At 45.6% G+C, this 12,305-nt stretch overlaps 1 protein-coding gene across 1 annotated transcript in view; it reads right to left on the bottom strand.

The window, feature by feature from the left end:
- SCGN (secretagogin, EF-hand calcium binding protein) overlaps positions 1 to 5,470 on the bottom strand; it is a 54,632-nt gene extending 49,162 nt beyond the window's left edge. The window contains exons 1-2 of the mRNA XM_008262479.5: positions 5,251 to 5,470; positions 4,446 to 4,516 (exon numbers count right to left, since the gene is read on the bottom strand). Of these exons, the coding sequence (XP_008260701.1) occupies positions 4,446 to 4,516; positions 5,251 to 5,332 (153 nt within the window). The 5' untranslated portion in view covers positions 5,333 to 5,470. The remainder of the gene's footprint in view (positions 1 to 4,445; positions 4,517 to 5,250) is intronic.
- Positions 5,471 to 12,305: the final 6,835 nt, after the last annotated feature.

Raw genomic sequence — 12,305 nt, 5'->3', positions numbered from 1 at the left:
AGAGCCGATTGACTTAATGGCTTGTAACATCCCCAAGTGGATACTAAGAAGTAAGGAATGAGTTTTATTTGGAACAAACCACAGTGAAGGTGTAAAAAGGGAATGACAATTTTTATAAATAGGGAGTAAAAATGAGACAAACGTATAGCTATTTAAAATGAGGGATGAGCAAACCCGAACCACCAGCACTGGTGACTGAGACGATATATTAATCACATGGTTTGTGTATTCTGGCCACACCAAGGCCATCTGCTGCACTGATGTATTTAGAAATGTTGGGTGATTAAAGTAAGAGGACTTGAGACAGATTGACTCTGCAAATACATCAACCAAATGCATTCATTTGATGATTATAAACAGAATAGTCAAGAGCCTTGTTAAAAAGAAAAATGGCTGCCTTCCTAAGTATACACACACCAAATGAAATGTATGGTTTGGAATAAAACCCTGAAGTGAAGACATGGAAAATGAGGCCTGGATCCCATGTCTGAGACTAGGCAAGTGTCACAGGTGCTGGAGTGACAGTCTGTTGTCTATGGTTTCTCTCAGAGAGCCTCCTCACTGTGAGATGTGACTTACAGCCTCCTCCAAGGGCAACCCTTGCTTGGAAAAGTAGCTCTCACAAGTTCAAAATCCCACTGAAATACGTGTTTTTTAGATCTTAAATTCTTTCCTGTGTCTAAGAAAGTAGCCTCTAAGTATCCCGTGTGGGATAAACTGCTGGTGGAATTGAAGTGAAGGGAGTCCAGAGCAAACGATGGGAAAACTAAGGACTCACAAAGTCATCTCATCCCCATAAGAACACACATACTGTGAAAGTGTCTACAACTGAAAAGTACTTTTTACTTGTGTCATCTCGTTGGCTTTCATTGTGAAACAGCAGAGAAACACATAATCATCTCCACTTTATGAATAAGAAAATTGAAACCCAGGGAGTTTAAATGCCATGCTGATGCCACACAGATACAGGTGCAGAGCGAGGACATAAGCATTGCATTTCTGTCTCTGCACAGGGTTGCCCTCCCCTGCAAATTTCAACTTGAGCTTTTAGATTAAGAACAATGCCAGGGTATCAATTGTTTCCTTTACTCTAGAACACAGTATCTGTTGAAGGAATAAATGATTCTTTATGGTGGGTTAGGCATTCCTAAAGTAGGTAACTGACTTGGGCCAAGCTGATGGAAAATTAGATTTCAAAGTAGACAAATGTGAAGCTAAAGTGGTGGTGGCCAGGTTGCACATGCCACCTTCAGTTTGAGGGTACTGAGCCTGGACTTTTGTCATCTCAGACTCTAACCCCAAAGTCTGTGACTCTCCCTGCACCCACCATGAAAGAGCCCATTGCTCCCTCTGTTGTGGCCAGAGACTCCAGGGCTCTTAAATCACCCAAGCATGGAACAAGGTTCAGGACATGGTACCACCCGTACATGGGCTGGCTTAATCTGGAGGCCAGTTCTCAGCACGTACAAAGAAAAGGGTTGGGAAGTCATGGCAACAGTGGCTGGTTGTTCCATTGAGTTGGCCCCCTCAGTGGCTAGAAGGAGCTGGTAATTGCAAGCAGGCTGATTGCTCTCTGGCATGGAGCTGACTGCTGTCAGAAATTCAGAATTCCTTCTTTTGAGGTCTCTGTGGCCTATTAATCACTGATGGAGATTAAAGCTACTCAGGCCTCTCAAGAACTGCTTAGCTGTCCTAAAGCCCAGCCCAGGGCTGCAAGCCTGAGAGGAACTCCCTGCTGCCAGCGTCTGCACCTGCTGAGCATCACCCAGCAGGCATCACAGGCCAATGATTTTCCTAAGGTCTACTCACTGCTCATCAGGCAAAAGGCCCAGAATTAGAGTTTCCTTGATTGTCACTGTCCAGGTAGCTTGCAGTGCCCAGAGAAGGGCCCTGGAACCATCCTCCCCAGAGGCATGCCTCAGCATTGGGAATGGGCACCAGCACCATTAAAAAAATTTTTTTAAATGTACTTAAATACTCATGGGATGGGACCCAGGGGTCTGCATTCTAACAAATGTGCATTTCCACTGTGCATTCTTCGGCACAACAAAGCTTGATTTGCACCAGTCTAAGAAACCCGAAGATCCCAGCCCTCTTTCCAGCCACAGGATACCTACGGTGAGCACAGCTCTGCAACTGTGGCCCAGTCACTGTCGGCTTTGGGTCCCCGTGTGAGAGGGTTAGCACCAGAGGCCATATCTGAGAGAGGGCTGGAGATGAGGGCAGGTGGCAGCAAGAAAGAACATGCCCCTTCCCCTCACTAACGGCAACACGGCTCACAGTGTCCTTGCCTGGGAGCGGGCCCTTGTGTTTCAGTAGCCACTCTCTCCCGTGCCCGGAAATAAGACACAATAAACTTCCAGAGGAAGCAATTTTTCTCCTCCTCTTCTGGAAGTCACCAAAACAACGAACCCTGGGAAAGAATGTGAAGGTGCAAGTCTCCGCGCTTTCACATTAGGAGGTGACCACCCAGCTTATTCCAAGCTTTGAATGACTTTCCCTTCCTCATTTTACTTTCCTCAAATACCCTTGTCCATGGCTGACAAAAATGGCATCCAACTCACAGGTGCCTGGGCTGTCATTCGCAGGCCCAAGTGGGAGACAGTGGGCAAAGGTGGGAGTTCTACCACAGGCTGCTGGTCTTTGATACTGGGTGGCAAGATTGAAACAGAAGCCTCATGTAGGGGAGGCTGCCTCAGCTCCACTTTGTAGCTGATGCAAGTGCAGAAATGAAGAATAAAAGGAAGAATATGCAAAGGTCTGGCCCAAGGAAAGAAGGGACTCGTGTCTTCACCCTTCTCCTGCCACTCCCTCCAACTCACAGGCTGTACATGGCAGGGTGAAGGTAGGGAGGCAGACAGAGAAGGATCTATATAGAGAAATGCAACACCCACAAAGATCCAGGGGACTGGGGCTGGGAGCTCCTAATAAGAGAAAAGAATTAAAGGTCAAAAAGAGATAGGACAGGGAGATAGGAAATAGAGAGGATAAAAGAAATCAAAGACCCAAGGAGAGGCAGAACAAGAGAGCTTTGAGAAACAGAACAGAGATAGGAGAGGGAAACAGAGATAGATGGAGAAAGAGGTAAGAAAATGATCAGAGAAAGACGAGACACAGAAGGTTCAGAAAGGCAAGAGACAATGAGAAGTAAAAGCTGTAGAACACAGAGGAAAAGACAAGAGTGGAAAAATGAGTGAGAAAAACGTAAAAACAAAATGTGAGAGGCAGGTTACAGAGAGAACAAGAGCTGGTTTCTTGGCCCCCACACCTTGCCTGTGCCTCCTCCATTCTAACCACTCCCTGTGGCTCTCACTGGGCTCTTATATGAGAATGTAGCATAATTCAATATTCTTTTTTTTTCTTTTGACAGAGTGGACAGTGAGAGAGAGAGACAGAGAGAAAGGTCTTCCTTTGCCGTTGGTTCACCCTCCAATGGCCGCCGCGGCCGGCGCACCACGCTGATCTGAAGGCAGGAGCCAGGTGCTTATCCTGGTCTCCCATGGGGTTCAGGGTCCAAGCACTTGGGCCATCCTCCACTGCACTCCCTGGCCACAGCAGAGAGCTGGCCTGGAAGAGGGGCAACCAGGACAGAATCCGGTGCCCTGACTGGGACTAGAACCCAGTGTGCCGGCGCCGCAAGGCAGAGGATTAGCCTAGTGAGCCGCAGCGCCGGCACTTCAATATTTTTATGGTAAATGAAGTCTCAGAATAAACTATCTCCACAATGTATTTCAATGCACCTGTCTGCAGAGCTCCCCTGAGTCATGGGTGCCCTGAGGGAGCTTTTGACAGCTTGAGCCCCTCCCCAGGCTCATGCCTCTGTGTGGGCTTTCCCTCTGCTTTGGTGCAGGGACCTTCCAGAGGTAACGTACCTCTCTCAAGGCAGATTTGCTACCTGGAACATGAACACTGGACAGATTGGTTTACATTTATATCTGGGCTGTGGCTATATTGGTCACTTTCTGGTTTAATCACTCCCTGAACATCTATAACCTCCTCTTGTAAAATAAATAATGGAAACATGATTTTAACAGATTTATCTGTAGTTTACCATCAAAGGAGAATCAAATGCACTGAACTCCTAGAACCTTAAAGCTCTTAGCTTAGCATCTTTTCCATCTTTTTGATGTTTTGATCAAAGTGAGCTACCCTATCTCCAGGCTTAAATCCATTAGCAGAGGCATTACCAAGGAGATGTTCAAAACAGCACTGACTGAGTCCACAATCAGGACAGATATCACAATAAAAGTCAGTGACCGGCGTATCTAATGCCGCAGTTGTTCCTTTTCTAAAACCTGCCTAATCCCTCCACGTTGCTAGGAGAGGGAGAAAAATTGCATGTATACAAGGAAACAAAGAGGTCAGATGGAACCTAAAGGTACATATCAACGTAAGACTTAGGTGCTTGGATTTCATAAAGAAATGTTCAGTGCAGAAGTACTTACATCAGTACCCAATTTCTTCAGCATGTGGTGAAAGAAAGCATCAAGTTCCTTCTCTTCTATGTAACCTTTTTCTAAATGCAAGCAGATAAGGGTAAACAATAGATACTTGTATAGAATAACATATAACATTTAATGTTTATCTATATTTGTTTTTAATTGCAAAATTTATAAAATCCTCATGAATGCTATTTTATGCTATTTCAGTTTCCAAGAGGTGGATTTGAACAGTAAATACACATTCCAGAGTGAGTGCTTTAAGCTCGTTTATACTAACATTTCAGAAAGGAAAGCTATTAAATACATGAATTTTAACTAATGAATAGACATGAGCTTTAGAGCAGAATTCCATCCAAGGATTAGGGAGGCTTGAAAAAAACTTATCAGACATAACTATTGGATTCTAGTTTGCAGGGTTAAAACACGTTTTAGATGTTTTCTTATGGTAAGCAGTTCCACTTTATTTTCAAGTAGCTTTTTTCAGGGTAGGGGGAGAATCATTCTGAAAGTTAATGAAATTCATGTACAACAAATTTACTGAATAAAAATGAACGAATTTAGAGAACGCTGATGCTGGACAGCTGAGTTTCAGCCCATAATCTTGGAATATATATACCACTCCTCAGTCTATCTACAGCACAGAATTACACACACGACCCTATGCTTCCTAAGTTTCCAAGCATGCAGCAAACGTCTTCAAAGTACCCCATCAGGTACACTGCCTTATTACAGCAGGTGCACAGCCTTACCTGTGGGGTGGGGAAACTCTAAGTCTACACTGCATGAGCAGGTGGCTGACTGTACTCACCCTCTGTGTCCAAGCGGTGCCAGACTTGCCAGAAACCCGCAGCGTCCCAGCGCCCCTGAGTCAGCTTGCTGCCGCTGTCCATGGTGCTGAGCTTGAAGCCCGGCTCGGTATGCAGGGACCTGGACGGCTTTGGTCGCGACTCCCTGGGGTATTGTGAGGCGTCCTCGCTGCTTCTGCTCTGCAGAGCCGCTGGCACCTGTTGTGGGCGGGCAGGCGGGCAGTGCTCAGCAGTCCCAGCCCCGCCCTGCACGCTGAGCAACTCTGAGGCCCAGCTGTCTCAGCCTGGAGGAAGGAGCTGTCTCCGTTGTCGCCTTTTCCCTTTAACTCATCAGACTCAGAGAAAAATCCCCTTTATGCTTGACTAAAGGGGTTTTCTAGAGAGAACCGGCCTGTTTAAAGGGTTGGAAGAGGTGTCGGCATTAGGGTTCTTTGGAGCTGGTGATTTAGGTGAGAGGAGGGTAGGTGACCAGGTTAACTGCCATCATTGAACCCTGAGGGTTTAGGACATGCATGTTGCTGCACTTTAGTACACCATAAGGCCCTGAAGTACACAGAGATTCTGTGAGTTACTGTGGTTTAGGCAGCACAGAGAAATGCATACCAAGCCACACTCTGCCAGGAGGAGAGTCAGGAAAACATGGAGACTGCTGAGTTCTTAGAGAAAGGGCTTGGGCGACTGTGTTGGGATCCTAAGAGCCACATGAAAACCAATGCACAGAACCCATCTGAAGGAGCCCAGAGCTCCCTAATGACTGGAGCTGTTCAAAATACACCTGGATGCCTCATGAAAGAGTGAATGAATTCCATGGATGGCGTCTGACCATAGCCTAAGGAACTCTCACTGGGGAAGCTACACAAGGAGGTTGGCAGTAGGAACAGATACAGATCTTCTTTAAGTGGCAATATCTGTTAAAAGCACACAGGAATAGACATCTAAACTAGAGTACTAGGAGGAGCACGGCACTCGTGTTGACAGTTCTGGTCAGGATCTCTGCCCTGCCACTGACTGGCTTTGTGGCCTGGACCACACATTTGCAACCCTCTGAGCTGTGGTTTTCCCATCTATAAGATGAGGATTGTACTATGTGCTTTGTACAGTGGCTGTGAGCATCAGGGCAGCAATATACAATGAGTAATAGCTGCTGTGGTGTTGTGAGTGATGAGTGGTGACCGTATTGAAAAAAAAAAGTGATTTAGAGAAAAGCAAGGAAAGTCTGAGAAACCATCATAGACAAAAGGCAAGAGGTAACTTATCCTAGATGGGGTCCTGGAACTGAAAAAGGACGTTAGGTAAAAAAAGAATAAAATTTGAGTAACTATGGACTTCAGTTAATAATAATGAAAAGAATGGTTTAGAAGAAAACAGCTCTGTTTCAGGGCCCAACTTTTTCTCTAATAAGCCATGTGATGCTGGACAAGTTACCCAAAAGCAGCCTCACTTTCTTTGACTATAAAATGAGAACAGCATTTGCCTTGTATTGTTTTCTGAGAAGTTACAGGAAAGAATTCGTGAAAATACCCTAGCTCAGTACACACAGCGAACACTCAGGGTACGTGGTTGCTTAAGTGATGAGTCTTCCACTGAGACATACTTGGAAGGTGTGAAACAACCTCCAGGAGGAGTATCACTTGGGTTAAGTGAGGAACAACTATATCACCGCTAGTGGAAAGTGCTGAGTACAGAGACTGCAGAAAGGCACAGCAGGAGGAGAGGAAAGGGGGCCCGGTACCTGGTTATCCTGTGAGGCTCTGGGAGGTTGCCGTGTTGAGCAGACATGCTGTTTCATTCCCCAGATGGCCACAATGGCCAGAGCTGCACTGATCCAAAGCCAAGAGCCAGGAGCTTCTTCAGAGTCTCCCACGCAGATGCAGGGACCCAAGGACTTGGGCCATCTTCCACTGCTTTCCCAGGCCATGGCAGAGAGCTGGATCAGAAGAGTAGCAGCTGGGACTCGAACTGGTGCCCATATGGGATGCCAGCACTGCAGGCAGCAACTTTACCCACTATGCCACAGCGTCAGCCCCTGTTATAATTTTTTGAAGTTGTGCAAGTGAGTTCTAGGGAAAGAAGAAGGGTAGTTTAGTTACAGGAAGTTCTTTCATCTCAGGACTGGAGAAAAATGGAACTTGAGACAATTTCCAGGGGTCTGGCATCTGGAGCTCACTGGGGAGCCCCAATTTCCAAACAATATTACCACTGTTGGGGAAAGTGCTGGCTACAAAAATTGCAGAAAAACACAGGAGGAGAAGAGGGAAAGGGTGCCATCAAATTTCAATGACTTGTTCTCTTCTTTGTGTTCAAGTATCTTTTGTGGTTCTGAGAAGATACTGTGAAGGTACATTGCATTTTTTCACATAGCAGAGTTTTCCATTGATGAAAGTCACCCAAAGCTTGGCAGAGCAGACAGCCCGTGGGAAGGAGTGTTGAGACACTGCATCAACAGGAAATGCCTGTGAGACAGTCTCACTGGGAAGATTCTCTACCCTGCGGGTGAAGGGGTAGTGTTGGAGAATCACCATCAGCTGATTTACTGGAGACTCCTACCGTCCAACCAGAGGGCTCAGAGCAGAGCAAATTCTCAGTGCTATGGTTTAGATACGGCTTGGGTGTGCCCTCCAGGGGCTCACACTGGAATTTAATCCCCATTAGGAGATATTGAGAGACTGGACATTTAATCTATAGTGTGGGAAGGCAGGCTGCAGAAGGTGATAAGGATTTAGAAAGGTCATTGAGATGGAGACCCCATGATTGACTACTGGTGGTTTTATAAGAATGAAGAGAGGGCAGAAGACACAAGCAGACACACAGTCACACACGAGCTCCCTCTCTCTTCCCATATGACACCCTGCACCACCTTGAGACTCTGCTAGCAAGAAGAATGTCACCTGATGGGCACACCTGAACCTCCCAGTTAAGTCAACCTCTTTTTAAAATAAAATTAACCAACTCCAGGCATTTTGTTAAAGTAATAATAATAATAATTAAAAAACAGAGTAACACAGAAAGCAGCCAGAATCAACTTACAATCCATTAGGCAGTTTATAGATTAGCTTAGCCCCTTCCATAGAAATTCTGATTTAAATGGTTTGAAGTGAGGTCTTTACATTGGTATGTTTTTAAAAGCTCCCCTAGGGATTATATTAGAACCACGGAGCAGCCTTTTGTCTCTAAGTCTCCTGCTGCTCATTTTTCGGTCATGTTATTCGGGTATGGCTTTTCTGAAGGACAATCTGCAAAAGAAAAAGACAAGGAGTTGACGTCACTTTTTTATTACTACCCATCTTTTCAAAAAGAGACTACAATTATTACCGATACATCATTCTGGTCAGTTTTGACACCTGATGACTTAAACTAAAATGGGACTAAACCGAGTTGTTTTTTTCCTGCTGATTTCATTTTCCCCGGCAACCTTTTCCTGCTTTTCTCATTAGCATAGCTAACTGACGCTTAGTTGTAAGAAATAGCAGTAGTCTATAATTTGAAGCATTGCTAATTAACCTTGTTACATGCATTTAACTCTAAGCTAAAATATCTACATCTTTTACAAACGCAGAATACTCATATCTTTAATTACATAAACACTTCTTTTTATGGCCTCATCTCCTAATAGCTATTGGACATTTGGACATGGTAGGAGCATCCCAGACTATGTGATAGACCTTGGAATCCAAGCAGATAGCCTTGCTAATGCCACACCAGCTCTAAAGGGGAAAGGAAGTAGGCTACAAGAAACTGGACAATGTTTATCATAAGGAAATACTGGAAATGCAGTCAGTGTGTTTAGAATATGTATCTGCTACTGTTTCCTTTGCAATCACATGAGAAGTACAGGTTGTTTAGGAAGTATGGATCAAAAACTGAAAAGCAGAAAGAAGTTCCCCATGATTTTCCTACCCAAAGACAAGCAAAAATAACAACAGGTAGCTGTATTTCCTGACGGGCATTTTTCATATGAACAAAAAAATGGGTTATGCTTTTCTGCAATGTGCTTGTTTCACTCAATACTATGAACTGTGGCATATAACATTCTTCTATGCTGTCATTTTGACTAGGATATCATAATTTTTAAACTAACATCCTTTTTTTGGACTTCTAAATTGTCCCTAAGTTTTCACAGTCATAACCTATGTTGTAACAGCTAAATGTTTGCACATTCTCATCATTATTTCTTTGGAATAAAATGCTCTAGTACTAGACTAGACAACATATAACATTTTAAATCCACAATACACACCATTAAAGATGGCCTCTGGGCTGGGCACTGTGGTGCAGCAGGGTAAGCCATCACTTGCAGTGCCCACGTCTCACACGGGCACAGAGTGCCACACTTGCCTGTGAATATACATACATCACATTGCATACATGACTGTGTCTCATCCCTGCCAGCCCTAGAATTTCAGAGACATTATTATAGCCTGAGACGTTTCCTGCAACCCTTTGAAGATTTGAAATAAAATCAGCTGCTGAATTACAGCACAAGCAGTAACTACAGTTACCAGGTCGGCTGGGTGTTTAACTAACTGCTTGACTGCCACGTATTACAAATCCCCACTAGGAAGCAGCTGTTTTCAACTTGCCCCACACAGTGAAGTGTGAATGGGCAAAAGGAGGGGAGGGCCCAACTGATGGCAACTCTAGTGCTGAATTCAAATTATCCACCTGAGACTTCCACTGGCCGATATAAAAAGAATGTCTTTATTATATTTTTTAAAAATATATTTATCTATTTAAAAGGAAGTTACAGGGAGAGGGAGAGAGGGAGATGGAGGGGGGCAGAAAGAGAGGGCATATCTTTCATCCGTTAGCTCTCTCTCCAAATGCCCACAATGGCTAGAGCTGGCCGATCTGAAGCCAGGAGCCAGGAGCTTCAGCCAGGTCTTCCACATGGGTGCAGGGGCCCAAGAACTTGGGCCATTTTTCACTTCTTTCCCAGGCACTAGCAGGAAGCTGGATGGGAAGTAGAGCAGTCTGGGACTGGAGCCGGACCCCATTATGAGATGCCGGTGCCACAGGCAGCAGTTTAACTACGGCACCACAGCGCTGACCTGAAAAGCATTTCTAACACCATCTGAGTCAGTGAGTCAAGGCTGCTCATTGTCTAATTAGGGTGCTTATTGAATACAAAGATTACTGGTGCCTATCCAAGACCCGATGTATTAAAATCTGCAGAGCGAGGGTCTGGAGCCCATAGTCTGAAAATCCATCTGGGAGATTCAAATCCTCCATAAAATTTGGCAAACATTGATCTGGCACTAGGAGGAAACTGAGGCCCAACGAGCCGGCATGTCTGAGTGCAACGGGCATCCCGACCAGCTGTGCTGTGTCCTCTTCTTTGCGTCTATGGAAGGTTGGGGAAAGGAAAAGACTGACTGGTAGCATCTGCTTCCAATGGCCCAGGCACAGCAATGGGCCTACGTGGGCACTTGGGCCAGTCAGGAGATCAACAAGGATCCATGCCTTAGGGATGGTACCTTCTGAAGGATTGTCTCACTAATTGAACCAACTATGCCCTGCTTCAAATCCCAGTGATAGAGTGAACATCAGCAGAGTCGCTTGCTTTCTTCAAGTTTCTAGCTCATTCAAATGGGGAGCCCACTGAGCTCAAAGCCCTGTGTGGCCTGTAATGTCCTCTAGCAGCTGAAATGCCAGTCAGGGCTTGTGCCCAGGAACCTGAGGCTTCCCGTGTAGACAAAGGCAAGGGGCATTAGATGTGGGGTACTGTGGATGTTGGTGAGCATCTACAGCGAGCACTAGCTGGACCTTGGAGACCCAAGTTTCCTGCTCGCAGGGACTAAAGGGCACTTCTCAGGAGAGGGAGAAACTGGTATACGCGTGGAGAGGCTCTAGCCTCCTGTCCTTCTGCACTTGATGTAAATTTGTATTTTCCCAAGAATGAATGCACTTGGGTGAGGCAGGCCAAGAGAGGAACCTCTTTTCAGAGAAAGGTTAATATTTTTCTGGGCGCCTACTCACACTTCCATGGGAGAGTCAGGTTAAATAAATCCCTCAAATAAACAGAACAAAGAAGGACTCGTTTGTTTTCCTGGGAGTCTTTGTCCCCGAGTTAAACAGACGCATGTCATGAGCTATGAGTGATGGCTGAGATGTTTGTCTTTTCAGGAAACCCAGAGATCCACGTTTACCTGGAGAGGCTTCGGAGTGTTTTGCCAACATCACTCTGGCTTGATATTTCCTTGATGGAAATTTGGCAGGTATGGATGCCAAAATCTTCCATGCTAGCTCTAAAATGAATGGCAGAGTGATTCAGGGGTAACGTCTACTCCAAGCATGTATTCATTTTTGTGTCTAAAAGCCTGGCTCCTGAGGAATTCCCTCCAAAGAAGGAAATAACCCACAGGACTGAAATGGGATCTGATCTAGAAGCAGGTGGTGTTTCCAGATTCGCATCCTGTTTGGTTATTTATTTTATCTACTTGAAAGGCAGAGCCAAAAGAGAGACAGAGAAATCTTCCATCCATTCATTCACTCCCCAAATGCTCACAGCAGCCAGGTCTCAGGCAGATTGAAGGCAGGAGTCTGAAACTCCACCTGGGCTTTCCCATGCAGTTGGCAAGCCTCCAAGCACTTGAGCCATCACCACTGCTCCCCAGGTGCATCAGCAGGAAGCTGGATGAGAAGTAGAGGTGCCAGACTCAGGTGTACTTGCAGTCATGGTTTCTGTCCACGCTCTGAAATTAGGGCCATGCTTCTGTGCCCATCTGAAAGCTCATGAGCTTCTTAGGCAAGTGGATATTTGCTCTGTCACAGGGCTCTTAGCGAATGTCCTGCTGTATTATTGACAGTTCACAGAGGGCTTGTAACTGGTTATAGGTCTCTGACTGGCTCACCCCCCAGGCCACCCCCATCTCCTATTCCCATACCCTTCTGTTTTTCTCTGCACATAAGCATACAGATTTCAGACTGGTTGTAGCTCTTTATATTTCAAAGCCCCAAGCACATGCACATTCACTCCCTCAAGCCTCTGCCCCCTGCTGTAATGGAGCTGCCATTCCTGATACTCAACCTCAGGTAAGGACAGCAACCACTGTGGGGA

Source organism: Oryctolagus cuniculus, chromosome 5 (assembly GCF_051225735.1).
Source record: "Oryctolagus cuniculus isolate XC-2025 breed Fujian yellow rabbit chromosome 5, ASM5122573v1, whole genome shotgun sequence".
NCBI classification, from domain to species: Eukaryota; Metazoa; Chordata; class Mammalia; order Lagomorpha; family Leporidae; genus Oryctolagus; species Oryctolagus cuniculus.
The sequence above is the reverse complement of the archived record's forward strand: the minus strand, read 5'-3'. Positions and strand labels throughout refer to the sequence as shown.